Source organism: Magnolia sinica, chromosome 2 (assembly GCF_029962835.1).
Source record: "Magnolia sinica isolate HGM2019 chromosome 2, MsV1, whole genome shotgun sequence".
NCBI classification, from domain to species: Eukaryota; Viridiplantae; Streptophyta; class Magnoliopsida; order Magnoliales; family Magnoliaceae; genus Magnolia; species Magnolia sinica.
In genome coordinates, this window is record NC_080574.1 from 138140687 (window position 1) to 138161905 (window position 21219).

Genomic DNA, 21219 nt, shown 5'->3' on the forward strand with positions numbered 1-21219 from the left:
GCCAGGAAGTCAGCGATCTTGCAGGCCTAATGGGCTGTACCTCGGTGTCCTTCCCGGCTACATATGTTGGTCTTCCTCTATGCATCGGCCTGCCCAAGAAGCATCACTGGGACAAGGTCATCTACAGATTTCAGCACCACCTCACAACGTGGAAATGCCGATACCTGTCGATTGGTGGACGACTTACTCTGATTAAAGCAGCCCTATCCAATCTTCCCACCTACTTCATGTCATTGTTCTGGTGCCCCGTTGCGATGCTTAACTCCATTGACACTCTTAGGCGGAACTTCCTTTGGCGCGACAAGGATGACAAGAAGAGATTCAACCTCATGGAATGAAAGCAGGTTTGCAAGCATATCAAAGATAGTGGAGCTGGTATAAAGGACTTAAAAATGATGAATCGTGCTCTTCTGGGGAAATGGATTTGGAGGCTTGGCACAGAAAAAGGCAGTTTGTGGAACAAAATTATTAAATGCAAGTACGAGGGCTCGGATGGTGGCTGGTGGACGAAAGAATCCTCCTTGTGTAGGGGCTCTGCTATTTGGAAGGGAATCCATCGTATGAAAAAAGAGGTCCTCGAAGTAGGCAAAGGAGATTGTATCTGTTTCTGGACAGATACCTGGCTAGGAGACACCCCTTTGGAAGAAAAGTTCCCCAACATATTCCGATTGGCTGTGAAGAAAGCTCCATTGCAGAATACTACTCTATTGAAGCGGACAAAGTGGTGTGGAACATTCAATGCCGAAGGAACTTAGAAGATTGGGAAATCGATGAATTTGTGGAGTTGCTTGACTTCATTCAGCAGGCCTCTCCAAATCAGATGTATCGGGACAATCTCATTTAGAAAGCAGACAAGTCCTCAGTTTTCTCAGTCAACTCCCTATACAAGCAGCTTCTCCACAATCCCAGCAGCACTACCGCGCATGGCCCTCACTTCATATGGAGGTACCCTGTCCCTCCGAAACTGCAGGTGTTCAGTTGGCTGGCTAGGAATAGGAAAATTCTTACGGTGGACAACCTTAGAAGAAAATGAATGATTTTAACTAATGTTTGCATTTGCTGCCTAAAAGCAGAAGAAACAGTGGATCATTTGCTTATTCACTACCCGTTCGTCTACACCATCTTGCTCATTCACTGCCCGTTCGTCTACACCATCTGAACAGATATCCTTTCTTGTTTCAAGGTCAGCTGGTGTTTTCCCGGACCTGCTCCTAAAAGCTTGACACGGCGTCAAAATAGGCAAATTGAAATCTCGGCCATAGCGGATGGCGATCCTGGCCACTTGGTGGGCCATGTGGACAGAAAGAAATAGCCGTTGCTTCCGAAATGAATCAAAGCCCTCTCACTTAGTGGCCTCCAACGTTAAATGTCTGGTCGCTGAATGGGCTTCCCATATTGATGTGTTTAAAGATGTAGATTTAGCCTTTCTTGAGGCCTAGTTAGTTTCTGCTCCCTTAGCAGATTCTAGCTCTCTTGTAGTTCTGTTCCTTTTTTAATATAATCAGTTATCTCTCAAAAAAAAAAAAACAATCATTATTTTTAAATTATTTTTATTTTTGGAAAGATTTTCCTGATAATATCCTGAGAAAAACGAGATTTGTCACAAGGACGGATAGGACTTCCCCCATACAAAGAGGTCCTATGGCCACTTCCGCGAGTGTTTCCCACCATACCATGGCTCCTAATCTAGGACCTCTGAGCCGAGTCTTCAAATTGGGCTGACCAAAGCACTGCGAGCAGAAGATTCCAGAAGGATGGAGTGATTGTACAAGCTCATGTAGTAGGCTTTATGAAAGAGATAACCCAAGCTACAGTAATTTAATAGTTAACAGGAGTAATTAGTTTCACAACGCATAACATCAACTTGAAAGGAAATCATAGTGTACAAAACAGTAGTTTTCCAAGAGGTTATGGACACTGAAATTTCGGCAGTCTAAAATGGCTGTATATTCTCCACTGTACAACTTAACAGTCCACCATGTACAGCTTTCAGTTTCCATACTGAAAACAAAAACAAAAACCAAAAAAAAAAAAAAACTGTACAAGTATGAAGCATGCTAACCTGTGTGTGATTTGGAGACGATTAGATTGTCATATCACCTCCCAGTTCATCAATGACCATATCTACTCTAGTCATAAAATCTGGTAAGAATTGAACAGAAGCAGCATCATAAAAAGGAGTAAGAACAGAATTCAGACCAATATGAATATTGGGACGTTCGTCTAATCCATGTTTAACTCCTGATCCATAGCAATTGGACCAACTGAATGAAGAGTCTAGATCTCATTGACGACTAATTACAATATGGGAGGACAGTGACTTCCATGCTACTGGGAGCTGATTAATGGAGCCCATGCATATTATGAGGAAGAGCTCGCTTTTTTTTTTCCTTTTTCTTTTTTCCTTTTTTGAAGCAATGAGTGAGGAAGAGCTTTACTAAGCCCACAGGCGAGCACAGTCAGCTCATGTTCACACCAGAACATGTGACAGCATAACACATATGTATGATCCAATCCATCCAGCAGAAGGATCCCACCATCTTGATGCCCTGTACAAAGAATCAGGTCGATCTACTAGTCAAGTGGACCATATTTTATGAAACAAATGTAGAGCTGGGGAAAATGGCCAATGCTTTATAGCCCATCCACATGTTTCTAACACCATGCTCACTTGATGAATGTAGTAGCTCGTTTTTGGCGAGAACATCTAAATGGGACACTCCTGATGGAGGGCTTGGATATTGCACCTGTCTACCATGCTGAAGCATATTGACAGAATGCCTTTTTACCCACTACTGGGAATAAACTGGGATCATCTGATCAATGTGATTTTTGTTATGGCCTATTCACAGTTGGATTGGCAAAACAAATAGCATGGATCTCATCCACATCTGCCTTGCGTGCAGTTACAATATGGGAGTACAATAACCCCCTGCTCTTGGGAGAAGATTAATAGTGCTAGGAAATGGGAATATAATTGTGCCCCAGAAGCATGGCAGTTGCCATCCCATATCAGGTACAGGCGTACGGTACAACTGGTGCACCTGTATTTTTATTTTTATTTTTGAAAGATCACGGTGCACCTGTATGATGATCCAAAACATCCATCAACCAAAAAATCTTTGATTGGATAGTCCTTGCCATCTGATCAACCATAGCAAAAAATTTCCTTTTGGCAGCCATTTTTATGTCATAGGTTAGATGGTTGGGATCATCAGATCAGTGTGATTTTTGGTCTACAGCCCTATTCATACTTGGGCTCACAGAACAAACGATCTCGACCCCGCCCCTCTCCATTACATCAACAGTAACAATATGGGAGACAATAAACCCCATGCGCCAGCAGAGTGATAAAGCCAAAACAGAGGGCATCTCGGCACACCCTTCAGATTAGAAGCTGAGAACTAGTAATGGAAGAAATTCACATACCATGAAAAGAAGAATCCGATATGCATCTCTGCAACCAAAAAAGTTCAAAATTTTAAAACTACACAAACAGAGAGAATGTCATACTAAAGAAACTAGTAATGTTTTAAAAAAATACCGTGACTTGGGACATCATATCAATTTCTTCAGGCACCTTTGGTGGCTCTGCAATATTCGAAAATCTCGGTTAAAGAAATTATTGATGGGAAGTCTTCCAAAAGGATTACCCAGAAGAGAATGTTGTTTCAATATCGGAATTATTCAAATGAAGGTTTTCCATGGACTGTTGTTAATGCAAAACATGCAGATGGATTTGGAACATGACTGAGTCAGCTCGGTATTGCTAGGCTCCAAGTGTACCAACAACAACGGTTAACTCAGTCCGTTTACAAGTCAAGCCATGATGAGTTATTGAACACTGCATACACCTGTAGATTCAGCATGCCAAATTCTAACATGTAAATATAGTTTGCATATCTTACCATTGTTCTTATGTTCAGTCAAACAGCCAGTCAATAGTTCAGTGAAGCTAGGAGGCAAAGCTGAGAAAACAGTTCCGAAGTTGTTGTCAAGTAATGGCTGCTGAGAACACTCAAGCTGCTCACTATCAACTCTCGAAACAGGCATCTCGGTATGATAACTAACATCAGGTTTTACAAAGCTCGACTCCTCATCAGTTCTGCAAGACTAAAGAATTTGTATGACTAATGCTCCTTCTTTTTACGTTTCACAGAAACTCAAATTAATCAGCAAATGGAGTATAAAGAAAACAAAGATGCATCAAATCCTTTGAAAAAAGCCTCTTTCGCCCAAAAAAAAAAAAAAAGTTTTTGAAGTTCAGCAAGTAATGTTTCTATGTACAGAGTCTTTTTCCATACTTCTCTCTATTTGCATAATACATCTTAAGCCATGGAAGAGAAGTACTGCATGTTTTTTTACCTGGGATGAATAGCATTTGAAGCAATATATTCAGATTGGGAGGAACTCTCACATCCAAAACCTCGTCTTGGAAATTCAATGTCAAACATGTCTTTCACACTTTCCTGAAGTAAAGGGTAAACATTCAAAGTAACATTAGAAAGCAAAAAACAAATATGCATGGAACACATCACCAGACTACGGATGTTGAAATGGCTTCTGTTTCATGGACTACTGTCACAAGAAACTGACATTGAGAAGCACTTGGTTTCAATAAATTGTTTCTATACTAATACAAAGCTTACACCCCGCCTTCAAAATATATACCACTACTTGAAGCAATTGCTTTTTTCTTCCCTTCTCAATTTTCCCTATTTTCTCCAACCTTGTGAAAGTATGAAAATGCCTATCTAAAAGCAACTCCTAGAACAAGCTTTTACTCAAAGAGGGTTGAGCGTGGAGCCCCATCAATAAATTGTTTCTATACTAATACAAAGCGTACACCTGCCTTCAAAATCTACACCACTACTTAAAGCAATTGCTTTTTTTCATCCTTTCTCAATTTTCCCTATTTTCTCCAACCTCGCAAAAGTATGAAAATGCCCATCTAAAAGCAACTCCTAGAATAAGCTTTTACTCAAAGGGGGTTGTGCATGGAGCCCTGCCATGGTGTGTGGCATCCAACCTGTCCATTAGGGTCGCCCTGCCATGAAAGTTGGATGCCCCAAAAGTCAGGCTGATCCAACCATATGTGGGCCACCAATGTGGAGGTTTTTGGGTGGTCGTCCATTGTCTTCTACGGTTGCCCACCTAATGATTGGATAGACCTGATTTTTGGGCATCCCATCATCACGATGGGGTTAAATTAATGCACTTGGATAATACATAAAAATCACGGTGGGCCAACATAGGTGATAGTGCCTAAGCATGTGAAAAACTTTTACAGGCATGCAAAATAACTTTCTACACACAGGTGAATAACTCGTAGGAGAAGCCTATTCTACAAGGAATTGTGGAGGAAACAGTCTCTTTAAGGAGTTGCCACAATGAACTACAATGTTAGAATGTATTTTCCATTAATGACTGCAATTATTATTGTCATTATGATGGAGTTGGATGCTTCAAATTGGAGATCTTTTAAGATGGGCCAAAGTGACTTGGACATCGAGATGATTTTGGTGGGCTCATATCTGATTTATGTGAAATTGTTAAAGATGGTATGTGTTGATAGTTGTTGGAGATACCAAGCTTCACGTAATTGTCTCTATGTAAGATAATAAAATTGCACAATATTTCCTAAAGGGGCGTACAAATCAAGATCTCCCCGTTGCCTCATTTAGTGCTTGACGAGTAACAGCAGAATGAGTGCGCCTGAAATTGAAGCTAAAGTAACATATAAAGACTTTTATTTTTTATTTTTTACCTCTTCTTGAATTGACAAATTTTGGAATCCACAGAAGATTGTGAACCAGCTTCAAACTGAAAATCACATTCCATTGCTGCTAGAACACATGATTAGGGAATGCATTTAAGCGAATGACATGGAGCTATTTTTTTTTTTCTTTTTTGCCTTTTTTAAGGACATTAAAATATCCATTGTTTTCTATAGACAAAAAAGCAATACAATACCAACATTGTTCTGAGTATCCTCAATACTCCAGCTCGGCGATACCAATAACACTGGTAGCGATACCGCTAACATTGGTAGTATCAGAAATTCCATGTATCGGCGATATATCACTAAGTATCACCGATGTATCGATATCACCTATGCATCACCAATATTTTTTACCGTGTAAATTCCAAGTGTTGCTTGTATCACCAATGTATCGATATCGCCAATATTTTCAACTGTGTAAATTCTAGGTGTCGCTTGTATCGTCAGTGCGATATTTCAATAATATCACCAATGTGTCAACATCGTCAAAAATCTATTTATTAAAAAATCCACTTCAATTTTTTTTATAGGCGCAAGGTTATATGATGAAATGCATTTTTTATGTGTATATGTATGCATGCATGGATCATGGATGGTTGGACGGATGGTTGGTTGGTTGGATGGATGGATGGATGGGTGTGTGTGTGTTTGTGTGTGTGTGTGTGCACATGCATGCATGCATGCATGCATGGATAGATCATGCATGTGTGTTTGTATGTATGTGTGTGCATTCATGCATAGATGGATGGATCAATAATTTTCTCCATGTTTCCTGAGTCAATTATATATGCTTTTAGGCCCCATTAAAGGAAAACTTATTATTTAATTCCTAAATAGGCAAATATGCATCTTTTCCACTATCATTTGATTCTTAAATATGCAAATATGTTATTTGAGCATTTCCTGAAGTATCATTCAAAAATTCCACCATTTTCCCCATGTTTTTCTAATATTTCCTTGAGTTAGCATTACATGCTCTTAGACCCCTGCTAAAGAGAAACTTATATGTATGCATCTTTTTTGCAATTATTTGATTCCTAAATATGCAAATATTTGTATTTTAACATCTCTTGAAGTTTCATTAAAAAATTCCACCATTCCCTTGTATTTCCCCAATGTTTCCCTCAGTTAATGATACATTTGTGGTTATCAGTAATAATGATATCGTTTCCGTATCCCCGGCCAGTGAAACTTGTAGCGATACCGATAACTCGAACACTAGATACCAATAGCCCCACCTCTTTTCGTATGTGAAACTCTGGGCCCATTTGGGGGCATGGACTCGGAACCCCCTGGATTTGAAATCCTCCTATTGTGTTTGGCACCCTGGATTGGGAATCAACTTTAATCCAAAAGTGGCTATGCATGGTATATTTACAGGGGTTTGAATTTAATTATTAAATCAACTTTAATATCTCTAATTAGTGAACGCATGTAATGTTTGACACAATGGTTGTAATAAGCCCACTGAAATATATTCTTTGCTCGAAAATGATGAAATTCCAAGTATCGGATGGGCCACAGCACAAGATCATGTCTGAGTGACTAACAAACGATTTTTAACCGTTGATTTACATGGACAATGTTTGGACGACGTTGATCATCATATTAAAGTAATTATAGTGATGCAATTGATAATATAGTTGTTTTGGGATATCATTAGTGGGCCATGTGCCCAATAGTTTAATAGTCTAGTGATACACATATTACACATGCAACTCTTGGAAGCATTTTAGATGTAATCCAAGCTCTCACCGAGGATTTCAAACCCCCAGTGAAATCCCCCCAAATCCATGGTGCCAAACGACCCCTAAGATGACCCACCAAAGGCTCCTCTAGCAACAAGTGACATGGTTTTGATCTCTTCTTTTTGAAGGATGGGTTTTCACCAATATTCAAAAAAATGGAATTTCTAGTAGAAGCTTAAGTGGTGATAATGGCTGCACCTTCACAGCATCTAAGAATGATTGTGCATTGCCACTTGTTGAAAACCTGAGAGCGAACTTCTGGATCTGCAAATCAACAACAAGCATTTTCAGAGGTAGCAAATACTAAAGGAAAAACTAAGATAAATACATATAGATACAACTGACACTAAAAATTCCTGATATGGTGATCTGGAACTGACCACAGATGTGGAAAATAATAAAATACTCACATGCAAGTCATTGTCTAATAGATCAGACAAGACCGAATTAGCTTGGGTGCAGATCTGTGACCAACATTCCTAGCTCATAACTCTTGCATCATTTCATGGCACGCAAGTTTGGAGTATTCTCCCTTTAGGCTTGGTTACCCATGACCAACTTAACGGTAAAGTTATAAGCATTACAAAAGGTCTCACTCACTAGTGCACTTTTTGTATCCTGCATCAGCCTCGAGCCCATGGCTCAGTTCCCTTTGTGGTTTGTTGTTTGCTGTTATTCTCGTTTGCTGCCGTTTGGCTAATAAAATCGTACTATTCATCGGGGAAAAAAAATAGAGATAGTGTACCTTTTGCCCTTTACTACCCATGGCATTCATCAGTTGCAAAATGTATGTGCACTCAGCCGAAGGTGTAAAGGATAAGCACATTCTTCCGTTGATCATTATAAAAGTTTTAAAAAATAAAAATCAAAAGGAGCATAACTAATCAAATCAGTAAGGAGAATTTATGACTTTCCAGTTTCCACCACCCATGAGATCAACTAACATGATCGATCAAAAAAGGGGGGAGAGGGCAGGAAGGAGGGAGGGAGAGATGAACTAACATGATTATAGAGGACGCTAAAATACTTCTCTTGATCAGAAATCCTGTGGGTATGATGAGTACTTCCATGTTAGTATTTTAGCATTCATCCTACCACCTAGAAAAATGGCCATGATTGAAACTTCTAGCCGTTTCAGAGTTTGAAGCTTGGGGAGATAGGTTAAGTTCATCAAATCCCAAATGCATGTTAGTGAGAACCATACTGAAAGAATTGAGAGGCTTGCCTGGGAATGGCTATCTCTGAAGCTTGTCAAAACAACTCTGCTCCCCCTGGTAGGACAATTAGTGGCACATGACACCTGTGGCCAGGAGAAATGGAGATTGGAGACAAAGTGCTCTTCCTGCACCAGAAATTAGAATTACGTTGCTGAGCATACTATGCTAGAGCAAAACTTTCTGTTTTGTCTTGATAGACTTACTTCAATGATGATAAATAATATTGGGGATATAATCACACAAATGCCTCAACATAAATAACTTATCAAAGAAATGATAGATACAAATTAGGAGGAACTCAACCATTACCAAGCAAAAAAGAAGAATGGGAGAAACTAAACAAAATGCATCCAGAACTCCAATCAAGCAGCTGAATGAGAAGCATAGGAACTTAAGAAAGAAACTGAAAATCAAGGCACTTAAAAACTCTACGAATTTACCAAGAGACAAGTACATGGGTCTACATCACAAAATAGATACAAAATCATAAGAAGAAAGGACTCCTGAATTTTGCGATTAGAAAGAATGATGTGCTGAAAGTCCCATTATACAAAAGATTTTTGAACAACAGGTTAATGTCCTCAGCAGTTCTCTTGACTCTGGATGAATAGTTCTGAACTTCATAAACCTGAAGGAGAGGACAAGTGTATCAGCACCCTTACTTTTGGCCCAAAGACAAATAACAACCTCTCGCATGTGTTTGCCCAAATTAAACCTTCCATTTTTCCAATATGGTCAAAACCCACCCTATTGTTAATTTTTTGGATGAAAAAACTAAACAAGGCTAGCAAAATCTTTTTTTTTTTAAATAACAACATTACTCCTCTCCAAAATCCCCAAAACCTCAACCATAATCCTACCCTGATGCAAGTTGATCTATGCCAACAACCCATGGGCCAGGCTATGGCCAGGCCCATTAAGCCCAAGCTCAACAACCAACCCATCAATAAAGAGGCCCGAGCCTCCTATTTAGGTAGCTAGCTTACTTAGGTAGTTACCTAACAAAATGAATCGGCTAGCTATGAATAACCCATTAGTCAAACATTTTTAATGCATTCTTATCTCTTTTATCTATTTTCTATATTTATAATACGTCATTGGTTGTCAATAACATTATGGGTTTTCCTTATATGTACGTTTCAAAAGCTTATATAAGGGCCTGGGATAAGTAGTATGAAGGCCCTTTTGAATTATATCAAATTTCTAGAATTGTTCTTTTCTATTCGTTTAAGTTCTTGTACTTAGATTGAAGGTGTCTACGCTTGGGCGGATCCTTCCCATCAGTCGGTTGCGCCAATTTGGTATCAGAGAAGGTTCTAACGGCTGGGTTGAACTCCTAGATCAACAACAATCTAGATATTATTGTTTCAAAGTTCTTTAATCATAAAATTCTGCATCTTTTCCTTTATTTTCTTTGTTACATCCATCCCTCCTACCCCCATTCACTTTTTTTTTTCTTTTCTTTTACAAAGCCCAAAAATCAAATTGACAAGGGGAGAGACTCTGTCGAAATTTTTTCAGCCATCTACCTTCATATTCCAACTCATTAAAACCCTCCAAAATCAGCCCTATTCCATCCCATTAAAACCCCTGAAATCAGCACCATTCCAACCCATTAAAACACCAAAATCAGCCTCATTCCAGCCCATTAAAATCTCCCAAATCAGCCATATTCCAACTCATTACAACCTCCAAAATCAACCCTATTCCGGCCCATTAAAACCCACAAAATGGTACTGATTCTCAAGAGTTTGTTTATGACTTCATACAACATCTCTTTGCAGAGAGTCCATGACATTGCGATAGCGACGCCCAAGAAAGATAATATTACCAAGAAAGTACAGGTTGAAGTTCCAGACTTCACGGGTCGTCTTAATGCAAAGGCTTTTGTCGATTAGATTACAATGCTGGAAAATTATTTTGCATGGTACATAATGAATAAGCAAGTGGCCTTTGTCAATGTCAAGTTGAAGGGCCCAACAAGAATCTGGTGGCAAAGCATTGACAACAGCAATCTCATCATGGATCGTCCTGCTACCACCAGGTGAGCAGACATGAGGGAGAACTTGGAAAGCAAGTATTTGCCTTCGGATTACATGGATACTCTTCTCCATCAGCTTATTGCTTTTGAACAGGGAACTTTATCAATGGATAACTACACTGAAAAGTTCAATGAGCTTTTTATCTCTTGTAAGCTTACAGAGACAAACCGCGTGATAGCTAACCACTATCAAGCGGTGTTACGCCAAGAGATCCAGCATGAGATGGTCATGTATGGTTTCAAGTTAATTGATAATGTTCATCAGAAGGATCAACGAGTTGAACAGCAACTACAGCAACATACTTTTCGACACTTTGGTTTTCCAATTGGGGAACCTTTTGTGAGAAAGGGTTCGGATCCACATCTCAACAGGACTCTATCGCAAGGCTACCAACCACCTCCCCACCCTTTTCAATCACGCACAAGTGCAGACTCCTCTCATAAGGCAATCTTAACCTTTGCAACGCCCTCCACCACAAAATTCATATCAAAAGCAACCAACAATGTAGGGACATGACATGACCCCAAGGGACGAGGTCTTAATCTTAATCCTTCCCTCAGAAAAGAACGTTGGGGTGTTGGTTGTTACTGTTGCAGACAGATAGGGCAATTTTCTAATGAGTGTACGCAAGCTAGGAACCTCCATTACTATGGTAATGAGGACTCCTACTACCCAGACGGCCATGAATATTAAGATAAGCACATCAAGATGTAACAGTCATATATAGAACCAACATCACAACTAGATGACCCTCCTACTGAAACTACGATTAAAGTGGAGGATAAAGGCCCTACTCTTATCATATGCCGCCTCCTTACCACCACCAAGGAGGAAGAGAAAGACAGACAATGGATAATTGTTTTCCGTAGCCGAGTAAAATGCGAGGGGAGGTTATGCAATATAATCATTAATGGCGGCAGTGCAGTGACCATCATATTCCAAGAGGTGATTAATAAGCTCAAGTTGTCAACTGAAAGGCATCTAAAACCATATAAGGTTGTGTGGGTCGATGACACAGCCATCCCCGTGACTAAAAGGTGTTTGGTATCATTTTAAATGACATATATGAGGATGATATTAGGTGTGACATAATTTTGATAAATGTCACCCACATCCTTCTCGATCGACCTTGGCTCTTTGACTAAAATGTACAAAGCGACGGTGAAGCTAACACACATACTTTCCAATAGCGAGGTCATCGTATCATTCTTCGCCCATTGCAGCCTACGTCAACTCATTTATCCACGCCTTCATTGTCGATGTCGGATGCTCTTTCAAACTGATGTTCACTCTAGTCACAAAACAGGTGCAAGAGTTTGTTTTGACCAGGATGAGCCTATTCCTGACGAAGTCAAATCTATGATGCATGACTTCCAAGATCTGATCCCCAATGATCTGCCTGAGGAGTTGCCTTTGCTGTGTGATATTCAGCATGCTATAGATTTGGTTCCTGGAGCATCCTTACCCAACTTACCAACATACCGAATGAGTCCCACCGAGTTGAAGCGTCATGTTGGCAAGTTACCTAAAAAGGGCTACATCCGAGAGAGCCTAAGCGCATGTGTGGTGCCAGCCCTCTTTACTCCCAAGAATGATGTAAGCTAGCGCATGTGTGTAGACAACCAAGATATTAATAAAATCGCAGTGAAGTATCGTTTCCCCATTCCTTGGCTTGATGATATGTTGGACCTGATGCCAAGTGCTAGCGTCTTCTCCAAGATCAATCTTCACAATGAATATCACCATATTTGCATCCGACCTGGTGATAAATGGAAGACAATAGTTAAGAAAAAAGATGGCCTCTACGAGTGGCTAGTTATGTCATTTGGCCTCGCAAACATGCATAGCACTTTCATGTGCATCATGACCCAGTTATTGCACCCTTTTATTGGTAAATTTGCCGTTGTCTGTTTTTGCGACATTCTTATCTACAATGAATCAAGAAAGAAGCACCTCAATCACCTAAGTCTTATCTTCAGAGTCCTTCGAGTGCTTTTACATCAACTTTAAAAAGTGTATCTTCATAAGTACATCAGTGGTCTTCTTAGGGTCCATGGTCTCGTTGCAAGGTGTAGAGGTGGACCCCACCAACGTAAAAGCCATTGTTGATTGACCGACACCACTGTCTCTGAAGCTCACAGTCCCATGTCACCAAAAATTAAACACTGCCCATCCCACAAATTGACTGAGATGGATAAAGGATCAAAACCAAATAGAAGTATCTTGAAACTTCCATGTAGAACATTTCTGCAAGGAATCTATCAAAAATCACCAAAAACACCATAAAAATCTTCCCAAGAATGATAGAACCTGCATGAAAACTGGAGGGGGGGAAAACTCCATAGAGAAAAATACAAACCCATGTCACCGACCATTCAAAGCTTTTGCATGTAAATCTTTTCTCAACGAAATCATCTGAAATGGAGTAAACGCCATGAAATTTCCATAGACAGACAAAATGGTGCTAAAACCCTAGAAACAACCTGAAACAACCAAAATAGAAAAACCCAAAACACCAACTTAGTTTTCCCTTCATCCAGATGGGAATCAACTTATGAACGATTTGGATAGCATACAAACATCACTGTGGGCTCAATGAACGTTTCAAAGGTGGGTGTCTCCATCCCCCACTGTTTCCCGTGGTATGGCCACTTGAGTTTTGGATTTCCCTAATATTTGGGATCATGTCCTAAAAATGAATGGTGAATGGGATGGACAGAGTGGACATAACGCAAAAAATCATAGCCGGCCCGACAGAGCTTGGGATTACTGTGGATTCGCCTCAGTCTTCCACATGCGAATCCAATCATCCATTGCACAGAACAAAAAAAAAAAAAAAAAAAAAAGAGGAAAAACATACAAATTTTCAAAGAGAGAGGTGTTGTGGAAACCCTAGAAAACGAGCTGAAAAGACATCAGAAACCCCAACCCTTGAACACATAGTGTCCGAATCTTCCGTTGGGAAAATAAAAAATCCGCAGAAACCTTCATTAAAAAAAATACGCGGACAAATCGCAAGAAACAGAAAGGGACCGTCGAATCGGACTCACGTGGATCTTCCCTCTGATAGAGACGGCGAGGATCGCCGATGGGGACAGGAGATGGACGGATGCCATGGAAGAGGAGGAGATCCAGGTGCCAGTGGAACGGGTCTTGCATTTGGGAAGGGGTTTGAGGGAGGGAGAATGGGAGGACAGGAAGCGAGGGTAGTTGAAAAATCGAGAGTACTCGACATCCCACTGCGCTTCTATGGAGATGGTTGTACCGTACGAGGCAGGGTTTTCGCTCTGCAAGAGCGCTGTCGCGGCTCCCGCCATCCCTCTCTCGTTTCCTCTCTATGGACAGAAATGAGATGTTCACAACGACGTAATTTCACCCAAAAGGATGGCTTTTATAAGAGCCAAGCTGGCGGGAAGCGGGTTGCCTGCAGCAACCGCCACTTGGATGCCCCTTGGCACGACGTGGTCCACCTCTATAGAGCCCACCGTGATGTATGTGTTTTATCCCCGCCGTCAATCCATTTTGCCAGCTCTTTATAAGGTGGATAAACTGAAAAATAATGCTGATCCAAAACTCAAGTGGACCACACTGCAGGAAACAGCAGGGATTGAACGCTTACCGTTGAAAATTCACTGGGACCCATCTTGATGTTTTGTTTGCTATCTAAACTTATACCTGGATTAAGGGAGAACGAAAATATAAACTTATCCAAAACTACTATAGCTTAGTGAAGTTTTCAACAAGGGAATTCAATTCCCACTCTATTTCATGTAGCGTGGTTTACTTTGTATTTGGATTTGTATTAATTTTAAGCTAATGCCTGCGTAAGCCAGCAAAAATGGATGGATGTGTGGATAAAACACATATTTATTATTTTTATTTTTTTTAATAGCTTGTTAGAACACATCCTACAGTCAGTACACACTCCACTGTTAGCCACTCAGCTAGGGAATTGATACATGACCTCAGTGTTGAAACGAGGTATCTTTTCCCAGTCTACCACTTGAGATAGGATCAGGATATAAAAGACATCTATAGCTCCCAGTGGAGTTTACGCCACAAGGATATCCCTGTGGCTGGTGCCGGAATGAATTCACTTTGTGCATTGTTAATTACCCAAGAAGTAACTCACTGGGCTCTTCTTAGGACCATCACGGCTAAAGTCTCTTATCTATGCTATCCATCTATTCTCATTTCAAGGCATGTACCGTAATTTAAGTATATCCAAAGTTCAGGTTAGCCATGCCACAAAGAAACAGTGGGACAATAACATTCATGGTTGAAACCTTCCTAGATCATTAACAGTGGGACAATAACATTCATGGTTCGAACCTTCCTAGAACTCACGGGAATGTTTATTTGTCATCCAAATTGATCATAGGATCTGTGTCAACGATAAACACAAATATCAGCTTAATCCAAAGCTTTTGTAGCCCCGAATGTCTCCAACTCACACTTTTTGAGTGGCGTGGTCCACTTGAAGTTTGGATATGCTTCAAATCTTGACCTATGACTTGATATGAGTTGAAAAAATGGACAAATGGCCTAGATAAGACACATACATCATGGTAGGCCCTACAAAGTTTATTCCACACATAATCCACATCCATCGGTTTCCATCCTAGCGCACCTTTCTAGGACTTTGATTGAGTACTCGGCAAAGACCAGTGTAAGATGGTAGGCCTCTGTCAAACATGACCCACACAAAAGCACATTTTTAAGTTGTTCGGTTGGGCATATACCTGACTGGGACCCATCTTTGACAGTAGCTTGTAGCCGGTCAAATCCTGCCACATGGTCGGCGATCCCTACTTGGTGCAAGTGAGGCAGTGTCTAATCCAAGTCCCTTGCGCACCCAAAGACCTCCCACTTGATGATCCACCCATCCTTCAATTGCGCCAGCCCATGATAGGACCTAATTTCAAATTTTAGGCAGATTCAGGGCCGGTTTGGTCCGTGTGATTAAATGGTATAGAACTTCATTTAGATAGGATTAACACCATTCTAGAATTGCACTAGATGGGATTAACATTATTATTGCACGATAATTGCATGTCTGGAAATACCATAGTATTTTGGTCATCTAATTTAATGTTTGGGATAAAATTTGTGCCATGGGAAAACATTGTATTAAGAAAAACCCGTTTGGTGGAAGCATACATGGATGGACCGCATGGATAAAATACACGCATCAATGTGAGGCCTACATGTGTAGTGGATTTCAAAATCCACTGGAAATTCCGCACGGACCAAATACAATTCCATCCTCAACCCTACCTGTCCTCCCAAATGCTAGATGGAATTTGCACAGGACCAAATGCAATTCTATCCCACATAATTCCACCTAAGCCCATTCCAAACAGGCTAGAAGAAAAAAAGTTGGCATGCAAACCCTTGCTAGCCCCCCATGTTTATATGCCATCTAGTATGTTCATAACATTATTCTCACTTAGGTAAGGTAAAACCATCCCAGCTAGGGGTGTACACGAACCAAGTTATCTTAGCTAGCTCGCTCGACTCGACTTGAAAAAGCTCAATTCAACTCGATTTGAAGCTGAGTTCGAGTTGAGCTGATTTTTTGAGCTCGAAAAAATTTCGAACCGAGTTTGAGCTTGTCCAAGCTCGACTCGACTCGGATCAAACCCCAACTCAAATCGAACTCGGATCGAACTAGTTTGGTGACTCGGTTACTCCGATATTGATATTGCTCACCAAGTGTTTGATGAAATGACTCAACGAAGTGTCAGCTAACGGCAAGGAAGGTATGTATATGAAACAAACATCAACTTTCCTTGATTTTGATGTTGCCTACAATGTATTTGATGAAATACTTGTAAACATCTATTGTTGTTTTACATACAATGAGAAATTATAAGTGCATCGCATGTATTTGTGAAAATGCCGTAGAGGCTCGATTTTGGCTCGAACTCAGCTCGTACTGGCCCGAGTTGCTGACTGAATTGAGCCGAGCTGGCCAGTCAAGCTCGAGGACCGTGCCAAGCCAAGCCGAGTTGAGGCCAGCTCGACTCGGTTTGACTAAGTGTGCGTCAGCTCAACTCAGTTCGACTCAATGTACACCCCTAATCCCAGCATTATCCAAAACCTCTTTGGTGCCCACGAAGGCTATTTTAGTAGACGTTGAATCCCACCGCTCCTTTCTTATGATATGAAACCTCGGAATTTTAACGTGAGGCTGATGTATGATTAGCTTGTGTTTGTATGAACTAGAATTCAAATCAAAACTAACATAATTTGATGTGAAATTGAAATTTTTACTTGTGTTTGGTAGCTTAGAATCAACTAGATTCAAATTTTGCCTTTAGTAGGCTATAAATGAAATGCGTTGAAATTTTGTAGTATATTTATGGAACCTGATTTTTATTGACTAAATCAATTTTAATACCCCACAGTAGTGTACGTATATGACATTTGATAGAGTAATTGTAACAAGCCCATCCAAATGTATACTCTAATAACAAAAAAAAAAAAAGAAGAAGAAATTTCTAACTTCGGGTGAGCCATAAATGTAGGAATTCAAATCAGCACAGCTTAAATAAGCCACACCATATGAACTTGGAGGTTTTTATGTGTATGGTGAATCACGTAAGGATTATCACCAGATAGATGGAATGGATTTTACATTCACAACATGGCGCCCCTCACAGGGTTTGGGTGCTTTACGTGGTGCATAGAGCAAGCATTGTAGATTATCGGTGTCACAGTTCCTTTATCACATATATCTCAACGAGTAATGATATTGTCTTCCATCCCTTAATCTCTACACGTGGCCCATTTCTAGTTGATACAAACCATTGATCACAACGCATGCCATGGATCAACGTGCCCAAAATCACCATTGCTATATATAAGCTCATGCCCTCCCAATGGTGGGTCTACAAATGGTTATAAAAGCAGCATTAACAACATTTCACACCCTAATAAAAAGCCTATAGATTTTATTTATTCTTTATTTCTTTTCTTTCTTTTTTTAATGAAAATATTGCAAATGTCAGAGACTCTGCTATGATTTCCCAAATCCATGAGATTTCTAGAACATGGTCTGTCTGACATGGATCTACTCGTATCAATGGTCGAATCATCATACCAATGTATTCCCTAATACAAACTCCTACACATCATACCTCCATAACTCAGGGATCTTAAAATTCCTCCCTCACGACAAGGCCCAATTCCCATAACTCCTGTCATCAGTTGGCCATAAACCATCCATCTTTATATTTAATGTAGACCCATCCTCATACATTTCAATAGTCTAAAAAATCATTTATATTATGGGCCACAGTTTTGGTGACTAGAAAAAAGCATAGCAATATTTACTTCCAATCAGAATAAAACAGGAGTTTTTATATCTATGAGTTTTCAACCATGGAATGTTTAAATCCCACGGTCCATCTGGATGGAGGCCCCATTATCAACGGCTTTGATCACTGAGACATGGCCCTTAAATACATGGTCCATCCATGTTGTGATTCTGTGTTGCAAATGCTACTGTAAGAAACTTACTGTGAACGGATGATTTTGACCATTGCTATATATAGGTAGACGAAGTTGCAATGATCAAAATAACATTTTCAATGGTTCTTTATCTATTCCTAAACTAAAAGGTTAGGATTATCGATGCAGAGGTCGTCTGCCATCTTAGTACGTGGCTTTAATGGGTGGAGACACAAAACTTCTTTCTTTTCTTTTTTTTTCATTTTCAATTTGGGATTAAGAAAAAAAAAAAAAAAAAAAAAACTGCACTTTTCTTTTGAAAATTTTCAATATCTTTTTTAGAACAAAATGAAAATATCTAATATTTGAATTTTTTTTCAAAACTAAATTTTCAACAATTCCGAATTGTTAGAAATGCAAAACAAACTCAATACATTTAGATATCCTCAGTCATATGGACCTGGCAAAAAGACTAATTGACATAACACCTATTTTTTGGTGTACCCAAAACACTCAAGCTTCGTGGGGCCATCATATATTATACGTAAATTCCACTTCATACATCAAGCGAGTGACCTTTATGATCTCCATTCAAAATAATAATAATAATAATACCTAAAAAACTTAGATGGGCAACACTAATAAGAACAATGTATATGGAGCACACAAACTCTAAGTTCATGCATCATGGTCCACCTGACTTATGAACATGGCTAATTTTCTCATCTTACCTTCATCTTGGTCAGTCACACTGGATGAGTGAGCTTGATGAAAGATTCATATTTTACTGGTCCATACACAAACCTATGGTTGGCCCACTGGATCTTGTGGATCTGGCTGATTTTTAGCCCTAGAATGTGGCATAAAGGAACTGCACCTAACGGGTGGAGTGGACGTCATCACTCATACGACATTATTATGGGTTTTATAAGCTACATAAAATAGCATGGGATTTCTTATATTGGACCATTATATAGGGGTGAGGGATTATTTTCATCTTGTGCCACGGTATTTTAGTTATGCAAAAGTTGTAGAAAAATAAGCTCTACTCACTTTAGGACACTAGTAAAGATAGGTTATTTATGGTAACTTGGTGAGCTATTAAAAAAGGAATTATAATAATACTCGCATGAGATTGAAGGTTACATCAAACCGTCTTGTCTAAGGCTGAAGCATGTGCATGTGAGATGTGGTTGGTTACATTGACCAGGGAGTTTCCATCCATACCAAAAGGAGAGTGGGTTCAACCTTTTCGATTGATCTGCCGCCCCCCTTTTTGCGGAAGAGATTTAGGCTCTTTTGTTCATCTAGTCTAGAATCGATTTTCATTTCTCATTCTGATTTACTTAACGAGGCAATTGAAAATGGCGTTTCCTTGTTATGGCATCCTTTATCTTTGCTATGCGTAACTTGTACATTGGCTACAATCTCTCTCTCCCTTACTTTCTTCTATTTCTACCTTCTCTCTCCCATCCTACTTTATGAACATGCGTTTCCCGCGCCACTTTCTCTAATTCATCTGACATCTCCAATGGTAGTGGTGCTTTTAATAATCCAAAATAAAGAGTAGGTAAGTATAGTTGCTAAATAAATTAATAAGGAAAGGTAGTTGCAACCAACTATGGGGAGTTATTTGATACCTTATTGGTGCACGATGCACAAAAAACATGCACTCTGAAAATTGTACACATAACATATATTGACTTAAATTAGACCCACTAATTGTGTAACATACTGTAATTATTTTATTGCCCCAAAATAAGATTAGTCGAACAATTCTAACCTCTGATTTATGGACAATTGTATGTTAAAATAAAACTATAGGATATTTTACATTGTACCACCGATCCAATAGTTGGTATTTAACTTTGCATGACTTTTCGTTCACTACACACACACGTGGCTTTGGTAGATCCCGATTCCAGCTTTGGTAGATCCCGATTCCATCAAGGTCGGTAGATCTCCATGGGCTTGTATGTGCCTTATATCTAGGCTTTACGCTCATTTTGACAGCTCATTTTAGGGCACAATCCAAAAAATAAATAAATCAAAGTCTCAGGTGTACCACATAAACAGGAGCACAACGATCATTGATTACCCACCATTGGGACCACTGAAATGTTTATTTGCCATATGTTGATATGGTCATGGAGAACTTGATAAAAGGGACCACAGGAATATTATATGGATCCAAAACTTTTGTAGTTTACTAAAAATATTTTCACGGTGAATCACCACTATTTGCTGTGGCATAGTCCACCTTAGAAGGGATTTGCTTCATTTTTCAAGATCATGCTCTAAAATGAGCTATCAAACTGGATGGATGGTGGGGATGTAAGGCAGTGCATCAAGGTGGGCTTGGCTACTAAGGATCCACCGAAGCAATGTGCGATACCCATAAAAAATTGGACTAATAAATTTTTACGGAAGTGGATTGGCTGGTGTACCACACATCACCAATTTGGCTGGTGTGTTGACGTCACCAAGCTTTGTAGGTCCCATCATGAGGTATGCACAATATCCATACTCCTTGTCCAATTGGCAACTCGCCATAAGGCTTAATTCGAAAAATAAGACAGATCCAAAGATCAAGTGGACCATTCTAGAAAAAGATAGTAAGGATTGAATGTCTACCATCGGAACCCTTTTTGGGTCACATAATTTTTGAAACGATATGATATTTGTTTTTCCTTTTTGTCCAAGTTTATATGCCTGTGAAGAGATTGGATGGAAAATAAACATTATGTGGAATCTATGAATATCTAAAGAGAACCATTATCCCACTGTTATTTGTGGTGTGGTCTACTTTGAGCTTTGGATATTACTCATTTCTAGGATCAATATCTAACATCATTTTATAAAATGAATAAATAGTGTGGATATAATAAATACATACTCACACCTGCTAATTCGTATTTCAATTTTAACCACCCTTGCACTAACAATTTCTTAGTTTTTTTTTTTTTTTTTTTGTT

The 21219-nt window shown here is 39.6% G+C and overlaps 1 protein-coding gene across 3 annotated transcripts; it reads right to left on the bottom strand.

Moving 5' to 3' along the window:
- Positions 1-1778: 1778 nt before the first annotated feature.
- On the bottom strand, positions 1779-14159 carry LOC131237895 (protein POOR HOMOLOGOUS SYNAPSIS 1-like). 3 transcript variants are annotated; one of them, XM_058235942.1, is made up of 8 exons: positions 13840-14159; positions 8756-8872; positions 7729-7794; positions 4366-4469; positions 3909-4105; positions 3545-3591; positions 3430-3457; positions 1779-2142 (listed from the first exon to the last, which is right to left on the bottom strand). In XM_058235942.1, exons 1-8 carry the CDS (start codon positions 14104-14106, stop codon positions 2084-2086), a joined length of 885 nt encoding a protein of 294 aa, XP_058091925.1. In that variant the 5' UTR covers positions 14107-14159; the 3' UTR covers positions 1779-2083. The 3 variants fall into 3 exon arrangements, with proteins under 3 accessions (XP_058091925.1, XP_058091928.1, XP_058091926.1); XM_058235945.1 differs by lacking the exon at positions 8756-8872; XM_058235943.1 differs by lacking the exon at positions 7729-7794.
- Between the last annotated feature and the right edge of the window lie 7060 nt (positions 14160-21219).

Coding starts and splice junctions, on each gene's coding strand:
- LOC131237895 (XM_058235942.1), bottom strand. CDS start 14,106: ATGGCGGGAGCCGCGACAGCGCTCTTGCAGAGCGAAAACCCTGCCTCG. Junction 3,592..3,908: donor GACTGAACATAAGAACAATG/GTAAGATATGCA, acceptor CGAATATTGCAG/AGCCACCAAAGGTGCCTGAA. Junction 3,458..3,544: donor ATATGATGTCCCAAGTCACG/GTATTTTTTTAA, acceptor TTTTGGTTGCAG/AGATGCATATCGGATTCTTC.